The sequence below is a fragment of the Stegodyphus dumicola genome, chromosome 6 (assembly GCF_044657685.1).
Source record: "Stegodyphus dumicola isolate Sdum_Otavi_A_Nest chromosome 6, ASM4465768v1".
In the NCBI taxonomy this organism is placed as follows: domain Eukaryota; kingdom Metazoa; phylum Arthropoda; class Arachnida; order Araneae; family Eresidae; genus Stegodyphus; species Stegodyphus dumicola.
The window spans coordinates 107,542,762-107,563,619 of NC_140773.1; the positions used below are offsets into that span (position 1 = coordinate 107,542,762).

At 31.4% G+C, this 20,858-nt stretch overlaps 1 protein-coding gene across 2 annotated transcripts in view; it reads left to right on the top strand.

Moving 5' to 3' along the window:
- The window catches only part of Prp6 (pre-mRNA processing factor 6), a 131,801-nt gene that overhangs the window by 99,389 nt on the left and 11,554 nt on the right, over positions 1 to 20,858 (top strand). For both annotated transcript variants that reach the window (XM_085818787.1, XM_085818786.1), the window contains exons 15-20: positions 1,336 to 1,457; positions 7,427 to 7,520; positions 10,313 to 10,477; positions 12,112 to 12,288; positions 16,093 to 16,294; positions 16,497 to 16,635. In XM_085818787.1, the coding sequence (XP_085674913.1) occupies positions 1,336 to 1,457; positions 7,427 to 7,520; positions 10,313 to 10,477; positions 12,112 to 12,288; positions 16,093 to 16,294; positions 16,497 to 16,635 (899 nt within the window). The remainder of the gene's footprint in view (positions 1 to 1,335; positions 1,458 to 7,426; positions 7,521 to 10,312; positions 10,478 to 12,111; positions 12,289 to 16,092; positions 16,295 to 16,496; positions 16,636 to 20,858) is intronic.

The following is a 20,858-nucleotide window of genomic DNA, read 5'->3' on the forward strand; positions in this document are numbered from 1 at the left end:
ATTACACTTATAATACAAATTGTTTGAACACATGACACAATCTACAATGTAACTTGTTAAAGATACACAGGAGTTTGTGATTTAGCATGTACTTCTGCAGGCAGTGCTCCTAGATGCAAGAAAATAAAATTTGTTCCAGTTGATGATCACTGATCTGAACTAAATTCATAGGCCATGAATAGTTTGTGGGTCATCTTATAGACAGTGATATGCTAAAACTATGAAACTTTGACAAAAATTTATAACTTGTCTTATCTGGAGAAATGTATGGTAGCTCCTTTTCAAGCAGAGAAATGTATCTTTTTCTTCTGAAGTTAAGAAATATCTATAGTACTATTATTTCTGTGGTGTATTTGTAATTTCAAGATGAAAATTAGTTTTTTATTGTAATGTATTTTTCAGTGGTACCTGAATCACAGACATTAAGCAAAATAGTAAGGCATATATGTATTTTGCTTTAAGTGTGTATATCTGATGTAGTAACACGAGATATTAACTTACAAAATTCATAATTAAACAAAAAATATTTGCAGCATCTGTGTCATAACTTATTAAAATGGCAGGAATTTAAAATTCTCTATTTTATAAAATTTTGAAGAATTGGAATTAATAGGTTATTTATATTTTTGAATTGTTTTCTTATCACTGCAACAAAGAAAAATTTGTATTTTTTTAATATGCATTTTATGACAGTATGTGAATTAACTGATGTGGAAGAAAAGGGAAAGTATTACTGTTCTTCTCATATGTTATTAACTCTTTCACAATAAAGTTGCTTGTAATGCCCGTGCATTCAGACATTGACAGGTCACCTACATCAATTTTCTACCTGGTGCTTTCCCTCCCTATCATGTTAGTAACAGGCTTGTTGGTTTTGTGAGTTGTTAATAACATGCTAGTCATTTTTTTAAGCAAATTTCTCCCCCTTTGTTTCTTCTCCATTTAGCTATTGATCTTGCAGTTAACATTTAGCTATTGATCTTGCAGTTAATGTTTAGCTATTGATCTTGCAGTTAATGTTTAGCTATTGATATTGCAGTTAATGTTTAGCTATTGATCTTGCAGTTTAGCACTTGCAATACTATCCTAAGGGGAAACTGCACAAAGATCTCGTAGAGAAAAGTAATCACTTCCCTTAAGTAGCTTATTGTTAATGTTGTAGCATTCTGCTTGCCAAAGGGGAACATATTTTTGCCCCTCCCTGCAAAAGAGTTAAATCATTCATATACGGTGGCATTTCAGATGTTTGAGGGAAGTAGACTGTGGCCTCTTTTGATACAAAAGAGTTAAATCATTCAAAATAATTTTGTTCCCTTTTTTCTAATTTATTTTTAGTGTGCCACACAAGGTGCTTATGAATGTGCCAGAGCAATTTATGCCCATGCTTTGTCCATGTTTCCGAGCAAAAAGAGTATATGGTTAAGAGCTGCATATTTTGAAAAAAATCATGGAACAAGGTAAGTTATTACAAATTATGTAAGTTTTCCAAAGTTTAAAAAATTGATTGAATATTTTGAAATTTTTATATCATTAATTTTTATTAGTTTGAGGATTCTACTATAATTTAAAAAAGTACAATTTGTATTTGAAGAAGCTAGAGCATTAAAATACATGTGTTAGCCTTTTATTTATTTGTTTATTTATTTATTATGTACACTGCGCAAAAAAAAAAGGGGGGGGGACAGTTCTGTATTTCCTGTTCTACTGGGCTGATTGACGAAATTCTAATTGCGTTCTTCTTGTCTCGAAAGCGCGACTTAGGATATATATTAGACTTATATATAGCTCTATTCCAACATAGTTATTTTTACATGAAATCGGACTTTTTCTGAAATAGCATACCAATTTTTCCCATATTTCGATTTTACGACTCAAATTATGCCTAAATATTAAATTTTATTAAATTTGGTGAGAAATTTGCAGAGAAATTCACAAATTTATGTTGCCGTCTTTTTTTTCAGTTTGCACCAAGAATAGTTCACTTAGCAAACTTCTTATTATATGGCAACCTATTTTCCTTTCCCGTGAGCAGAAAAAAAAGTTACAATCATTCCTTTTTTCAAATAATGTTCTTTATATTATATTGTTAATTATAACTTTTATTATTTTAAGTAATTTTTCCTTTTTCGAATTTCGTTTTAATTGTTTAAGTTGCATGGTTTCTTTCGAATAACTGTTTTAAAAATTTCTATTTACACACTCGAACTGCGAAGTTTAAATAAAAGGTGCATCATTTATTTTTTTCAAATAGTTTTCTTTACACACTCAGACAAAAAAAAAAAAAAAAAAAAGCACCAAGAAGAAGTTATCTGAATGGGACGAAAATCGGTAGAAGTGGTATATGTACAGAAGAACAAATTATTACAGTTTGAGAAAAATTGGATGATTTATTGAAGTGATAGAGCTTCACAAAGTGAAAATGTCAGTAATGCGTTTGCCCACCTCTGGCCCTTATGCAAGCAGTTATTTGTCTTGGCATCGATTGATAGAGGTTGCAGATGAGGAATATCGTGCCAAACTCTGTCCAATTGGCGCGTTAGATTGTCAACATCCCGAGCTGGTTGGAGGGCCCTGCCCATAATGCTCCAAATGTGCTCAATGTTAGAGAGATCGGGCGACCTTGCTGGCCAAAGTAATGTTCGGCAAGCACTAAGGCAAGCAGTAGAAACATGTGCAGTGTGGGAGCGGGCATTATCTTGCTGAAATGTTAGGCCAGGGTGGCGTGACGTGAAAATCGTGACGAATTTATGATGACCTGAAATCGTAATTTCTCCTCTTAAATATCCTGCCATTTGCGCAGATCAGATGCACTGTAGCGACAACCGTTCATTCATTGGCAGCCAAAATGTAAAATTTTGTATTTTCCATCAAAACCTGTATGCATATCAATTTGTGTTCAGTTTGCTTTATATCTTCTCGGTGCGTCGTCTTTTTTTTTTTTTTTTTTTTTTTTTTTTTGTCTAAGAGTGTATTTTTTTGGTCATAGTTATTATTTTAGGTAATTTTTAAATTTTTAGACTTTTAATTGTTTTTGTCACTTCAGATAATTGTTTTAAAATTTTCTATTTATTCATTCAAATTGAGCATTTTAAATATATTTATTAATATAAATTTTCAAGGATTTCATTTTATTTATTTGAATTTCATTTCTTTTGGAAGACTACTTTATGTCCCAGACTACGATGCATCTGAAAACTGAATATATTAAAAGAGAAAATACAGTAAAGCACAGTTAACACACCTTTCAATGTTCCGTTCAGAAAAGATATGTAAATGAGAAAGATGTATAACTGGCATTTCAACTTAGGATGACTTGCATATATTGCTTTAAATAGCTGTAGAAGCATTAGGTATTTTTTGGAAGCAGAGGAGATGAAAAATTAGCAACACCTTCGCCGATAATCGAACCACGGACTTTTCAATTATTTGCTGAGTGTGCTGACCACTACACCTCGAAGAGAGAAGGCAGAAGAAATAACCTTATATATTCCCCCTTTTAAAGGGCGACTGGGCTTTTAGGGGACCCAGTCGCAAAATCCTGGCTGGGGAGAATCATCATCCACCACACTTTTTAGTTCAGGCACCACTGTATAGACATTAAGGTATTTCTTGGAAGCAGGCAATATGAAAAATTAGCAAACGCCTTCGCCGTGAATCGAACCACGTACCCCTGGAATACGGGCCCAGTGTGCAAACCACTGCACTACGAAGTCACGCTAGGAAGGCTGGAGAAATACTGTCTGCATCCAGAATAAAATCAATTTTAATTGTGATGAATTTTCTTCTCCTTCTTCCTCTCTCTCTTCCCCCCTTTTTTTTTTTTAAGCTTATAACTTAGTAGCTCCGTTTTTATTTTGCCCAAGCAGAAATATACATTTTTAATTTTTTATATTTTTTTATGTATACAATTTCATGTTCAAAATGAAATGAAAAAACAGCTAGAGCTTTCAAAATTGATTTTTTTTTTTTTTTTTTTAAAATTTTGTACGACATTTTTTTAAAACTTTTAATGGTAATTTTTTTTATGTATTTAGACTGTAATCTGAAGGTTTAAGCTTACAAGATTTTTATTTATTTTTTTAATCATGTTAGTAGATTTGTGGAACTGTGGTATAAGGATCATGCATAATGTAAACTATCTGCAATGTAACTGTGTACATTGGATGCATTTTTGGTGCTGATAAATCATTCATGTTTGCTGTGCAGTTTTTTTTTTTTTTTTTAGTTTAGTTCTCTTGACAAATTTCGTGATCTGAGATAAATATCATTATTATTCATAATAGCAAATTCATGATTAATATTTTTGGATAAAATTTTACTTTTCAATTTAATTCATTATTAATAATGCATAATAATTTGCTATGTATTAAAAAAGTATCAAGTATAATGAGATTTTTATTAAAGTGAAACTTTAAAAAAAATATTTATGAGGAAAAAAATTTTCACCAAACATTTTTTTTTTTAAAGATGATTATCTATTGAGTGAAAATGGTTTCTTTAATATTTTAGTTTGGGCATAATTTTCTAAATAATGCATAGACACTTTTAATTTTATTTGGACAAAAAAATGTATGTATATCAAGAACAAGGTTAAATTTTAGTCTACTCAGTGGTGGTTACCTAACACAAAGAAAGCAAACATCCTAAAGCACAAACTTCTATAATCCTGGCCTTAAATGCCAACATTACAGCATAAGCAAAATATATTAATTAGGTTGATACTTCTTTTTTTTGTTTCTTCCCCAAAGAACAGCTAAGAGTGCAACAGGATAGTTAGATTATATTTGGATTAATTGCTAATAAATTGGAAAAAAAAAAAAAAAGCATTCGACTAATACTAAAGTAAAATCAATTTAAATTAAAACATTTATTAAAATATAATCTGCCATAATGTGACCAGCAAGAAAAATATGTCATTTTCCATATTACAATTAATTATAATTTAGAGAAAGCCTAAAATGAAGTTAAAAATATGGATGAAAATTTGGGAAATTAATTGCATTGTATAAACGCAATGATATCACTTACAATTAAAGCAAAGATTCTGTAATTGGAACAGTTCAAAAAAAAAAAAAAAAATCGTAACTATTACTTAACATTTAAAACTCCAAGATATTTAAGACAGTAATACTTTTGAAGATGTTGAAACATGGAAAGAATAATGGAGTTTGAGAGTAGTGGCTTCTGCAAAATAGAGCAAAATGGCACGAGGTATTCTAAGGGGTAAAATCAGTTGTAGAAACTGATGTTTGATGTTAAATTATTATGAAAAAGCTTAAAATGTGATATAACAAAATCTCAGGGTGAAACAGCTGTAGAAACTTTGAAAAATAAGCTTACCACCAAAATATAAATGACAAAATTACACTTCCCAATAGAAATGGAAACATGAGCAAAGAAAGACTAACTCTAGTTCTTACCAGATTCCAAACGATGACATATCACAGTGAAAATATGGAGGAATGAATCAAGTATCAATTTATAAATTTTAGTTAAGGTGTAGTTTTCCTTACTGCTCTCTAAATTGTGTGTGTAATCTATTTTTCCTAATGGCTAAGTATATATGATAATTTTTGTTTCTATGTTTGTTTCTGTCGATTCACCACACATGTATTCATTTATTTTGTATTGTATTTTGCAACATATTTCAAGCTATGGGGACATACAGAGCTTTTTAAGACTAAAGGGAAGAAATTTATACTTTATTGAAATAAATAGCAGTTTATACAAGATTAATAGCTATGAATAGCTCAAAAAGAAAATAAAGATAAGGCTATTTTTTTTTTTAATTCAAGAAATATCACAAATTAACAAAATCATTCACATAGCAAAGCTCAAGTACAATTGTGTAATTCCTTAACTAAATTATCAATCTAACTAACTGAGGACTTCATACTTAGTCATATTTATGGGCTGGATCAACAAATCTGGAAACTTCTGAGAAAATCACTTCTGGGGCTTCAAAAATATGTTTTCTAAAAACCTAAAACATTTCTCAATTCAGAATTACAAGATCTATAACATATTATGCAAAACAGACACAAACACAACAAGTAGCACAAATTGAGTGAAACAAAATTGTACTGTAAAATTTTTGCATAATACATGCCAAATAAGCAAATAATTAAATGAAAACAATATGTAAACACTATGAAAATACACCAAATCCAAAATAAACAATATTCTAAAGTTTTTATATAACTTTTTGTGAGCTGCACAGGAAGATCTTTATTATTATTATTAATTTTATGCCTGTTTTCCTCATGTAAGTGAATGTATATAAAAATTTCTATGTATATTCTAAGGGGTAAAATCAGTTGTAGAAACTGATGTTTGATGTTAAATTATAATGAAAAAGCTTAAAATGTGATATAACAAAATCTCAGGGTGAAACAGCTGTAGAAACTTTGAAAAATAAGCTTACCACAAATATAAATATAAATGACAAATATAAATGACAAAATTACACTTCCCAATAGAAATGGAAACACGAGCAAAGAAAGACTAACTCTAGTTCTTACCAGATTCCAAAAGATGACATATCATAGTGAAAATATGGAGGAATGAATCAAGTATCAATTTATAAATTTTAGTTAAGCTGTAGTTTTCCTTACTGCTCGCTAAATTGTGTGTGTAAACTATTTTTCCTAATGGCTAAGTATATATGATAATTTTTGTTTCTATGTTTGTTTCTGTCGATTCACCACACATGTATTCATTTATTTTGTATTGTATTTTGCAACATATTTCAAGCTATGGGGACATACAGAGCTTTTTAAGACTAAAGGGAAGAAATTTATACTTTATTGAAATAAATAGCAGTTTATACAAGATTAGTAGCTATGAATAGCTCAAAAAGAAAATAGAGATAAGGCTCAAGTATATAGCAAAGCTCAAGTACAATTGTGTAATTCCTTAACTAAATTATCAATCTAATTAACTGAGGACTTCATACTTAGTCATATTTATGGGCTTGATCAACAAATCTGGAAACTTCTGAGAAAATCACTTCTGGGGCTTCAAAAATATGTTTTCTAAAAACCTGAAACATTTCTCAATTCAGAATTACAAAATCTATAACATATTATGCAAAACAGACACAAACACAACAAGTAGCACAAATTGAGTGAAACAAAATTGTACTGTAAAATTTTTGCATAATACGAGTACATGCCAAATAAGCAAATAATTAAATGAAAACAATATATAAACACTATGAAAATACACCAAATCCAAAATAAATAATATTCTAAAGTTTTTATATAACTTTTTGTGAGCTGCACAGGAAGATCTTTATTATTATTATTAATTTTATGCCTGTTTTCCTCATGTAAGTGAATGTATATAAAAATTTCTATGTATATTTTAAGATAGTTTCCTTTGTTCATTCTGTATCAAAAGTTAATAAATTTATTTTAATTTTTAGAGAATCTCTTGAAGCAGTGTTGCAACGAGCTGTTGCACATTGTCCTAAAGCTGAAGTATTATGGCTGATGGGTGCAAAATCAAAGTGGCTTGCTGTAAGTAATTGTGGCCTTACACATTTGTTATTTTAAATGCTTGAACTGTTATGTCTGCCACATGTAGCATATACAAATTATTTCTTCAAATTCATATTTTTTGAATGATAGAAAGGAGCTGTAATTATTTTGATGTCGAAAGAGTAATTAAATTTTTAAAACGTTTTAAAATAGCATACAACAAAACATCATTAATTTGATTCATTTATAAATATTGGGTCATATAAAAAGCCTCCACACTTTTTTGGTACGTTTTTGAACAAAAATTTTGTTTATTGAAAATCAGTTTTAATCAAGTGCATATTGACCAGTATTATCTATGACCTTTTGCCACTTTTCAGGTAGCTTCATGATTCCATCGGTGTAGAACTTCTGTGGTTTATCGTTGAAAAACTTGGCCAAGTGATTTTCAGCGGCGCATCGCTTGGCCAATTTTTTACCATCAAGAGAGTTTTGTAGAGTCCGAAACAAATGGTAGTCAAACAGAGCAAGGTCCGGGCTATATGGTGCATGCATCAAAACTTCCTAACCATGCTCCATCAATTTGTTCCGAGTCATTAAAGATGTGCGTGGCCACGCAATGTCATGATGGAACACAACTCCCTTTCTGGTGGCTAACTCTGGTCACTCTTTCTGGATTGCTTCGTTCAAACTGTTGAGTTGTGCACCGTACAGGGCCGAATTTATGGTTTCTCCTAGTTGCAGCAGCTCATAATGGACAATTCCTTTTCAATCCCACCAAACATTCAATATAACCTTATTTGGTGACAATCCAGGCTTTGAAGTTGTTTGTGGAGTGTCACTGGCCTTTGACCGTGATCACTTGCATTTGATATTCTTTTATTTCACCCATTTTTCATCATCTGTAATAATTTGCTCCAAAAATGGTTCGATTTTGTAGAATTTTAGCAGCATTTCACTGATGGTAATTCGGTTCAATCAAATTTCTTTCCATCGCTGAACACTGGTAGTTCGGTCCGAGGTTCGAATCCCGCGGACGGGCTGGCTGCATGGGCGTTTTCGTGGTTTTCCCCATGTGTAACGTGTATACGAGCCAGTTTCCCTTAGAAAGTCCTCCACGAAAGCATCCCTCCTCTTAGGCAGATAGCCCTCGAGGCTTTGCCATATTCACACACACACACACACACACACACAAATTTCTTTCCATTAATTCATGTGGCACCCTAACATCAATCTTCTTTTTTGTACCTGCTCTTTTCAAATGATTCCAAATAATCATGTTTTTGATGTTTAGTGCCTCCTTTATTTCCATGTTTAGTGCCTCCTTTATTTCCTGACAGCTTGCATGCCGGTCTTGCTCCACCAGTTACAAAATTTTATCGACTTTTTCAGTGACTGGCCAACCAGAGCGATGTGCATTTTTGACATAGAAATTTCCAGAATAAAATCAAGCAAACCACTATTGGGTCCTTCGTTTACTCACAGCATTCTCACTGTACACTTCAAAAAATGTTCAGCATATTTTTGCAGTATTTTTACTTTTTTTATAGAAAAAAAGCAGTTCTTCAGACATTTCACTCAGTTTTAAATTCATCTAACTTTTTACACGAGCAGCGAATTAAAAAACTATCTTCACAAACAATGGAAGCTGAATATCACCTTTTAAGCACATGTTCGTTTGAGACAATCGGGTGAGTGTTGCCGGATATATAGGCATCAACCCATCTAGTCGCAAAAAAGTGCAGAGACTTTTTATATGACCCAATATCATATGTTTCTAATCATCATTGAGTTTTTAGCTGGCTCTCAATTCACTTTAACCCTTTGATTGCTAATTTTTTTAATCAAAATTGCATATTTGTAATTACATATTTCAAATCAACATATATTTGAGATTTAAAATATGTAGCACATTTTTGTAAGCAAGATTTTTTTAAATATAGATTTCATGCTTAAGAATAGACTTTCATAAAAATCCATTTTAAGTATAATCGTATAAAAATAAAAATTCTGAAAATAAATATTGATTAATAATGATTAATCACCATTGCCAAACATTTTGGTGGTTATTGAACCATTTTCAGATTCATTACTATCTGGAGATGAGTCTGAGAAATAATAATCTGTTTCACTATTGCTATCTCCAAAATAATTAAAATCTCTTTCAATGTTAGAATTATCATCAAGAACATACATCCTATCACTTGCTGCACGTTTCTGCATACCATATTCTGAATATAAAAAATGAAAAGAATAACAATGGTAGCACTTGCAAAATTGTTTATTAAACTTTATGATGAATACAAAGGCAACAACAATGTCATCTTTTGAACAAAACACAACTCAAAGTTAAAATATTGTAAAAAATGTATTATGGATAGTTAAATGGGGAAATGTAGGATATACTTTTTTAATCATTTGGTGGTTGTGAGATCTTCCCAAATACGCATAAAATCTATCAGTCGTTAATTTGTAATGCAAATTGTGTTGCTTTCCCCCTCTGTGGTGCATAACTGGAATGCAAGCTGAGCTCACTTGCTTATTGTGTATGAGATAAACTGATATCATATGTTTATTCAAACTTTTTATTGGTATGTAAATTATGATTGTTTGATTGTAAATATGGAAGAAATTAAAAAAGCTCCAGGAATGTTTTATTTTAAAATGTAGTAAAGGAATTTGTGATTTAATTAGAAAATTAATTGTATTTTGAAGGATCAATTATTAACCTTACTCTAGCAAGATCAATTAACTGTGATTAATTTTTCTTTTTACATTGAAAAACAAAAGTTTTGTAAGTGCTTTACAGTTTTCTTTCTTATTTCATGTAGGGCGACGTTCCTGCTGCCCGTAGTATATTATCGTTAGCTTTTCAAGCTAATCCTAACAGTGAAGAAATCTGGCTTGCTGCTGTCAAGCTTGAAAGTGAAAATAATGAATATGAAAGAGCTCGCCGATTGCTTGCTAAAGCTAGAGCAAGTGCTCCAACTGCACGTGTAAGTATTTTTTGTTTTAATTAATTTTTCTGCTTTATTTGTTGTACTTTCTGGAATTGTTATTTTTGAAAAAGGCAAAATGAATGTTTATAGTAGATATTATCTTTCCCCACTTCTGCTCAGTTTTTTTCCTTTCTATTTTATACAAATAAAATACCTGAGCATATTCTGTGTAGATTTCATTGTTAAATAGTAGGGAAAATTATATACCCAATTTCTTTAATAACTTTTATTTTTTGTGTTTCACTTCTTTGTATTTTTGTCTTGTATCAGAAATTAATATGGATGAATAATGAACTAATCATGATTATAAGTTAAGTGTAAATCACTGTTGTGCTTGTGTGATATTAGATTATTTATTTTATTTTTGGTGTTATGCCAGTGAAAATAAATTGTCAGTAATGTTTCTGAGTGTTGCTCTGAGCACACTAGTGGCTGAGCAGTAAAGTTGCTGAACAATAATAGTTTGGTCCAAGTGTTCTGCATAGGTGTTTTTGTGCTTTTGCCCATATATAATGTGTATGCGAGTTCAATTCCCTTAGAAATTCCTCCACAAATGTATCCCTTCCCTCAGGCAGATAGCCCTGAAGGTATTGCCATAATCACATAAAGCAAACCTGAGTTTTGCTCTCTTTTTATCAAATATAATTTAAAAATTTCTTTTGATTTAAAATATTAACCTGTCATAAAAGGATATTTCATTTTGTAACCATATTTAAAATGTTCATTTTTTGATTGTTTCTGTTTTTAATTCTCCTGATGATGTTGTGCCTATGACAAAGTGCAATTATATAGCTTCGAAGCTGTCAAAGACAGCTTTTGCAACCTTGGCAGCTCTATCAGTATAAAGTAAGTCCACTGGGTCTTCAATGCCGATGTCAAACAGTCTGGCCTGGATTGCTGGGCAGCTGAAGATGTGATGGCGAGACAGTGGGATGTCATCTGGGCAATGAGGACAAATGTTGGAGTAACTACGCTGTCCGTCTGCAGAAATTCTCATCCCTTTTAAGTGATTTGTCCTAAGTCTAGTTATGATAGTCGATATGGCTCTGTCACAGTTCAATTCCGGGATGGAGTTTTCTTTAACTTGACCAATTAGTCTTTGGCTGGCAACTGCATTGGCATCAATAAGGGTTAGGCAGTTGGATGGCTGAAAAGAATCACGGGATGCCATTGCAAGCTCATCGGCCTTCTCATTACCAAAAATATTTACATGATCCGGTATCCATCGTAAGATGCAGAATCTTTGGGCAGCAATGATTTTGTATGTGAGCTCAATGATCTGATGACTGAGTTGACATTTTCCCTTCTGGATCGCTTGCAATGCTGATCTGCAGTCAGAAAAGATGATAATGCTCTTAGAACTCTGGCCTTCTTTAGAGGTCTTTTACATATTCTATAATTCTTATAATTGAAAAAGCGTAACTAAAATTAACATATGGTTGTCAATAACAGAACAGAAACTTGCCTATTTTTATAATGCTAATTAAATGGTGTAGTTTCTGTCTGCACTTTTGTATGTTCAATCAACATACAAATTTTGAATTAAAATTACTGCTACAATCTCCCTAAACTGTTATATTTGGGAATATTAAATGAAACATCATATAATTAAAAATTACATCTTTATACAGGTCATAATGAAATCTGTGCGATTAGAATGGGCACTGGGAGATTTGAAAAAAGCAAATATTCTGCTTGATGAAGGTTTGAAACAGTATCCAGATTTTGCTAAATTGTGGATGATGAGAGGTCAAATTCTGGAACAAGAAGGACGTGTTCATGAAGCCAGAGATGTTTATAATCAAGGAGTAAGCTAATTGGTATTCTTTGTTTGTTCATATATTTAATATTTAATCAGGGTTCGTATGGTCCTTAAGAGTCCTTAAATTTTTTTAAATCGATTTTTTGTCCTTAAAAGTCCTTAATTTCAGCCAAAATCGTCAGAAGGTCCTTAATTTTAATCATCCAAAATTTCAATCATGTTTTTACAACTGCTGTATTGAATGTGAATTATCATTTTAGAGAAATATTTTTGGCGATTCACTGACAAATATTATTATCTTTTGAATGAGTTCATGGATTATATTTTGTTCCTATTTCTAATATAAAGGGTTGGGTACTTGGAGTTTCTGAGCAAGAAGTGAAACATAAGCATTTCAAAATTATTTCACTTTTTTTCTAATGAAAAGCTTTTAAACAACTTTCCGCTTTTGTAGATGTGAATTCTTTTATAAAATGGCTCGAAATTTGGTGACTTATCAGCATTTCGGCAATTTTAATATCACTTTCTACAAAAAATTTTTAATTCGGAGATCTGGGAATTTTTCGTCGATTTTTTTTAAAAAACATAACATTGATAAATTTAACTAAATTAATGGTAATATATTGAAATTATATTTAGGAAATAACGTTAAAATACAACATTTATATTTTTTTGCTGTCATATTATGAAGAAAGAGACATTACTTTCCCTTTTGGCTAGCACAGTTTACAAAACAATTCATAGCAAAAGCAAAATAGCTATGTAATTAATTAAAAATTTCTTCCTTTCAATTTTTTCATGGTAAAAAGTTTTCCCATTTCCCAGAATTAATAGAAATCTCAGAATTATTAGAATATGCATCTGTTTTCTCTATAAAATTAATTTTGGACTTTTTTCCACTGATTTTTTTTTCAAACTATTTCTGGCCTTTTTTCTATTACAGAATTGGTAGGGCTAATTTTTCATTAGGATTTTAGACATTGCAACTTGGAAAGTTTAGAAGGATTTGAAGGCAAGATTTACAGACCCACAACTCTAGAAGGTTCCATTAAAATGTGACAAAATAAAAAATATCTTCATTGTATTAACACATGATGGATGTATTTTACAGAAATTTTATGATGAATTTCATACTCTGATGCTAGAAGTCTTTTTCTTAACCTGTTTATCTTCTCTTTATTTTCTCAACTTATCACTAGACACAAGCATCGAAAATACCAAAAATGTTTCGAATCTTTTCACCTGGACAAAAAAAAAAAAAAAAAAAAAAAAAAAATTATTAATAAAGAAATTGAAAACTGACAATTTAAAAGATTCACCTTATATGTCTCAATGCATCATACACAGGGCTGGCACTGGGCTTTCCCACCTGATGAAATCTCTGTGATTCTTAAATTCTTCTGCCTAGTGCCTTCCTAAATTCTGCTGCTTAATGCTCTCCTAAATTCTGCTCTCAGTCCCTGTCCTAAATTCTAAAAGTTTTGCCACTTCTAGATTTTGTTGCTCAGTGTGTCACTAAAATCTAAAAATTCTGCCTCATCGGCTCAAACCAGCCCTTACCACATATAATTTCATATTTATTCTGAATGTTCATATTACTAAAGAAATAAAATTAGCAGCTTTTCCTTTATATTCTAAATGAATTTGTTTTTTAGAATAACAGAACTCTTTAATTCCAAAAATTCTGAAGTGAAGATGAAACATATTGAAAGAAACTGAATACATATGCAAATTAACCAGTTGTTTAGAATTTTAGCGTTTACTATAGCTTTCCCTTTCCATTTCCTCACCATAATGCAAATCAGATAGTTTCTTAACTGAGATTTTTCGATTGTAAGACAGAAAGTTTTTGCTCTCCACTTGGATGTCGCCTTAGTTCCTGCTACATCTGATAATTTGTAATTATTCATCTTTGCATTGTCATTGCTAATATTTGAATTTGTTACTACAATAAAGTTACTGAGCCACCTTAGATTAAATTTAAATTGCGTAGTCTTTGAATACTAGTCGACATTTTTAGTTTCAATTTGGCTGTTGCATCACCAAAAGCTGTAGTTTATTTTGTCAACATGACATAAGAACGAGCCTATAAGAGGTATATTTAAATCTTTATGCTACGCTGTAGTTACCTTTAGACATAACAATAATTTGCTTCATGTCTATCAGAGGTTTTGGATTATTTAACTTTCACCAGATCACATAAAACCTCGTTAGGTACACTGTTGAGAGACTACAAGTTAGAAGATAAAGCACGCAGAAACTAGTGAGAACATTGGTTTGTATATTGAAACAGATTTCTAATTGTTAGAAAAGATGTTTAAAGAGAAGAAAATTGATATAAATTAGCCAAAATGATTAGGAACACTTTGAATTAAAAATATGCATAAATATTTTGTTTTGTAACTTTTAACGTAATTATCCTAATACTGTTTAAGAATCAGTGTCATAAATTACATGTATTTTAAACTGTAAAATGGTATTAGATAGTGATTTTAATAATGGCCATGTAAATCTATAACAACTGAGGGTATTTAACTACCTAATTTAATTATTTATAACTAACTGCTCATCTTTAAAGGTTATCTATGCATATTAAAGCAAGTTATTGCTCTTCATTAATCATTACTGTGGCAACAAGATGATGCACAAAAATGTAAAATTTATTATAAACTTATTCTTTGCATCTAGGGAGACTTAAAATAATACAAAACAACTTATCACCTCTGCTATATTAAGGGCTTATTGGAACCTTAAAATAGATTAACCAGGTTACAATCCCAGGAACTCTATATGAAGCTACAACACTTGCAGAGACATTAGGATTTTTTTTTAAACAGGAACAAATGAAAAATGAACCAGTGCCTTCACTGAGAATCGAACCGCGGACCTCTGGAATATGTGCCCAGCGTGCAGACCACCACACCAAGAAGGCAGGAGAAATACCTTATATACACCCCCTTTTAAAAGGCGACTGGGGTTTTAGGGGACCCAATCGCCAAATCCTGGGTGAGGAGAATAATTATCCACCACCCTTTTAGTTCGGGCGCCTCTGTACGGACATTTGGTATTTTTTGGAAGCAGGAAAGATGAAAAATATGCAAAGCCTTCCCCGGGAATCAAATCGCGGAACTCTCAAATACGAGCCAAGTGTGCAGACCACCACATCATGAAGACATGCCAAGAAATGCGGGAGAAATACCTTACCTACAACAGGCTTTCAGGTTTTTTTCTGATCAACAGGTCTCTCTCTCAGCTAGCAACAGCTAATCTTCTGTTACAAATCATGCTGATTATGATTTTATTTCTCATTTTAACCTATGCAATTTGACATAAAATTTACCTGCTATTTACTAAACCTCTAGACTGAATAAGTATGTGGCAAAATGAGACATAAAAGAAAAAATCAGCATAAAGCTGTTAATAAAATGTAAATGAAATGTCCCCAATATTCTCTCAAATATATCCAATTATTATACGTGTAAAATATTTAATGCTATTTTATAAATTTTATAATGTGGATTTAATTCTCAAATTTGTTTTAAAGTTATGTTTAATTAGAATGCATCCTACTTACGGATCTATGTTTTTCTTAGAATGTTATTACAAAAGTGAAATTCAGATGTAAGCTGGTTGAATTGAATTTTTTAGTCTCTATTGGCTGATAGGTCCTTAATTTTTTTCATTAATGGTCCTTAAAAGTACTTAATTTCCATGTGCAGAAATGTGTACGAACCCTGTTGATGTAGAGAAAAAGAAAAGTAATATGTTATTGATTTATTATTTATGTGTTATTAATTCATGAGTTACTTGTTTAATGTTATTTTGTTAAAAGTTATTTCACATTTTACAGATAAAAAGGTGTCCAAATTCTATTCCTTTATGGCTGCTGTTGTCTCAGTTAGAGGAAAGAACTGGAGCATTAATTAAAGCACGTTCAGTCCTTGAGAAAGCTCGTCTAAAAAATCCAAAGAATCCTCAGCTGTTGTTAGAATCAATACGAGTTGAACTGCGTGGTGGATTAAAAGATATTGCTCTAAATTTAATGGCTAAAGGTTAGGGGATAAAGCTGTCTCATTTCCTATTAATTTTCAAGTAGCTTGACGTTTTTTACTGCAGGGCTTTATTATTTTCAAATGTCTGAGTTTTAATTAGATTATCTGATATTTATTTGCTAAGTATGCATAAGATTGTATGGTATGAAAATTAATTTTGCATTGCATATATGATTGATCTTTTTCGTTTTTTAAATTCAAGCTATGCAAGAATGTCCAAACAGTGGCATATTATGGGCTGAGGCCATATTTCTTGAAGCAAGGCCTCAACGAAAGACTAAAAGTGTTGATGCACTGAAGAGATGCGAACATGATCCTCATGTTTTGTTAGCTGTATCAAAGTAAATTTTTTTAACCTTTTTATATTGCATTGCATTCTTTAGCAATAAAATACCACAAGTTTATATTTGTCTTCTTTGAACTTTAACACTGTATTTGAGTGTCATCAGTTGTTTTAAAATATTCTTCACATAATGTACAATATGACATCTTTTTATTTATATTTATCTATTTATTTATTTAATTCTTGCATGTATTTTATTACAAATTTGCTTTAATTGGGACCTCTTGATCTGGTGATGAATGTTTTGAGTTGCTTAATATCTGATTATGGATGATTTGCTATAGACTATTTATTTAGGGCCTGATGCCTTTAATTATACAATTAATAGATGGCACAGAATTTTTTTAATTTAAATATATATATATATATATATATATATATATATAATTTATTTCCTAAACAATATTGATTAATTGATTATATTATATATATTCAATGAAAAGACCATGTGCTTGAGGAAATGTTTTAATTTTGCTGTATACAGTGGAACCTTAGAATTTGAACACCTTGCTTCATAAACAAATTATTTGAATAAAAAACACCCTGTATCATGAATGGTGTCTGTAATTAAGAACACTCAAGACAATAACCTATTATTTTCAAAGGTGTTTTAAGGAGCCTGTGCCATATAATTAATAATGAAAGACTTCTAAAAACACCATTTTAATAATATATTATATTGTTCAACTCTTATTATCAAAGCTTAGTTATAAGCTATTGCAGGATCCTGAATTCTGCTTGGAGGAAATTATAGTCAGATTGGATTGCGGGCAAAGACTGTGAGTATTTTGATGCACTTAGGATAATTTTTATTATGCATGATACTGTGTCTGTAAATAAAGTTGAGGGCTAGAGAGTCAATAATGAAAACATGGGGAAAGTATTAAAGAGATTATAAAAGTCAGTTCAACAAAGCAAAATTTTCACATATTGATATCACCCTGATAAAGTAATAGCAAGCTACAGCATTTTCAGTGAATACCATGTCTGGCTTAAGAAACATTTTAACGCATTCATTGTGGCAGTGGCATGCCTTTGTTCTAAACCCTGTGCTGAAAGTTCATCTATACTGCTAAAGTTAAAACAAAATGCACATTCCTGTAAAAAAATTTTACTCTTCCAACAATAATAATAAATAATAATCTTTAATGTGATTTAAAAACATAAAAAATAATGAAACAAAAATTGCAAATCTTGTTTAAGTTTAGAATTTATCTAACTTCTGTTAGTTTTTAAAACAAAGTATTTCACATAATGCAGGTTGGGATGTGCATGTTTTGCACGGTTTTATTTGTTTCTTATCGAATTTGGTGGTAATTGTGGATGACACACTTCCATGTTTGCATAGTTTTAGTTGATGTTGCAGGTATTGTGTCCATTAATGTTGGCTTTCCATTCACGACACATCAGAAGATTTCTGGTAGATAAGATAATTTTTAGGAATTGGGGTATTCTTGCATTCACTAGAAATTATTAGCAAACTGATTATTTCTTCCCAAAACCCAGATTTGACCTTGCTTTGATATGTTAAATATAGGAAGGGGAAACTGCAATATCTAAATCTTCCAGTAAACTTTTCAGTACCAGTTTAGGCATTCCCACAATGGTGAGTAATAGAAAAGAAAATATTCAATTCTATCAATGCCACAAGTATTTATTGCAATTTAGAATGGAATTAGGGATGGATTCCCTTTTTCGATTCTTTTCATTCAAGGTCATCATTTGACCTGAATGCTCAGCTGTCCATTTCATCATGACCTCGTTTTAGCTTTGCCTTCACAACTACTTTGTGGAGATATTTCCTGTTTAACCACAAAGTTCTGCATAATTTTGTCTTGTTTTCGAGGAGCATGTTTACCAGAGGAATACTTGTTTAATAATTGTCTGTATAAAGTATATATGCTTTGTTTAGCTGTTTCTTCATAAAGGGGAATTCTACACATTCTGTGTGTTCTAATTCATATGTAGAATCCATCATACCACAGTATACTAGTACATTCTGTACATAATTACCTGGCTTACAAAGCATGTAAAGTTTTGAGCCATGCTTGTGCCATTTACATAGGATATATTGATGGGAAACAATGTGCTCTCACCAAAAAAACTATTACCACATCTATTGAAGTTCCTTACATGCTGTATAAATTTTTTGAAAATTATGCAGAGGAATATCACAAATCTTTTGCAACCTGTTCCTGTTAGTGTCTTCATTAATACTAAAGTACAAAAACTTGATCATCAATGTTTTGAGTTTGAATCAGGCTCTTGCCATTGTGTTGCTGCTAATACTCAATCACTTCAAGATGAGGTTTCTTGATAAGGCATATGGCATTTAATCCTGATACAGAGCTAATACTTAAAATGTTCATCAGGTTATTCCAGCTTTTATTTCCTTCACCTTAGTATGAAGTTCTTATAATTAAATATGTAGTTGTAAAATTAGCAACAACATTATATACAGAGAATTTAACTTTTCTTTTCACTTTCTCTTACATGCACTATGTGTATCTTTTTGATTTTGCATTATTATTTAACAGGACAGAAATTCACAACCAACATCATCGAAATGCTTTATTCTACTGCTCTTTTAAAAAGTGCATGAGTAATTAATTTTGTCTGCCGCCCTGGTTACATTCCTTATCTCTCGTTTTATATATATATATATATTACAAATGCTTTGAATATCTTTTAATATCATGATGCCATCTTGCGGTAGACTGTGGAAATTGCTAACATTCGGGCATCCTGACTAAAGAATTTCCCTCAATTGTCGCTTTTTTTAAACAAGCATTGTTGGCAATACCACAAGAATCCACATTTTGTGCACAGTACAATCATAATTTAAAGGTCTAGAAGGAGTAAAAAGTTTTACAACAAAAGTTCTTAATGAAGTTTTTCCAGTAAAGTTCTTTGTAAGTTTGGGACAAAAAAAATTTAAAATTTACATTACCTGTAACTTCACGAGTTAATATCCGAATTACCTGGTTCCTCTTCATCCAACTCATCTAGGTTATTAGCATGCCAAGACTTCAGCTAACTTATGTGGGCTGTTGTTGTATACAGTCTACCACGCTGTTTTCCCTCCAGTTGGGTCACTCTGTAAGTATCATTGAGGAGGACTTCTGTCACAATCAAGGGTCCTCTGTATTTTGGTTGAGTTTTTGTAGGTTCTTCTGTTGCTCTCAATGGTCGTCAAACAATCATTATTTCACCTGTTTTAAAAGTCATAGTTCGGCACTTTTTCTTGTTGTAGTACTCTTTCATCTTATGCTGTTTCCCTTCGATGATAGTGCGCATTTTTCCTTGAACTTCTTTTGGATCAGTCCATACATCTGCATTTTCATCAACAACTTTTCATAGGATTCCATCATTAAATCTTGGGGAATAACCATGTAGGGTTTCAAAAGGTATTTTATCCGTAGTTTTGTTGACAGTATTATTCAAATTTCGTTCAGTTTCTTTTATTCATGAATCTCAATCTTTGTGGCGGGAATCATTCATGGATGTGGATATTGTGGATAACATTGTTCTATTAGCTCTTTCTACCATCCCGTTAGCCATTGGATGGTAGAAATTTCCACGGGTGATTTATTCCGTTTTCACAACAGTACTGCTCGAATTGATATGATGTATAACAGCTTCCTCTATCACTGATGATTCTATCAGGGAGTCCAAATTCATCAGCAAAATCTTTGAGAGCTTTTAAAACATGTAAAGAGGATGCACTTTTTACAGGGAACAGCCTGTTAAATCTTGTGAAATTATCGATAATTATCAGTAAGTCTTGATTTCCTCCTGAACTTTTCACAAATGGGCCTAGATGGTCCATGTGTATAACCGAGAAAGGTCTTCTTCCTGGTCTAATTGGGTGTAAATATCCCTGTTGTTTACCTCCTGGAATTTTGTTCACCAAACACTCAAAGCGCACAGAGATATGTTTCCGCAAGTAACGTTTCATGTACGGAAACCAGTATAGTTCTTTGATTTTATTGACAGTTTTGTCCACTGAAAAACATCCCATTAAATCATGAAATTTTACTGCCATGCTTTTCCTCATACTTTTGGGAATTATTTAGAGCAATTTTTCTCTCCCTTTGCTGAAAACCCTCCAATATATTCTATTTCTTTTAAAGAAGTAATTTGTAATTTTCTGTTTTTCTTCTCTCATTCTCGTGCTCCTTTTTCTTAAAAATATCTATTAGTTTTCTTAAATCTTTGTCA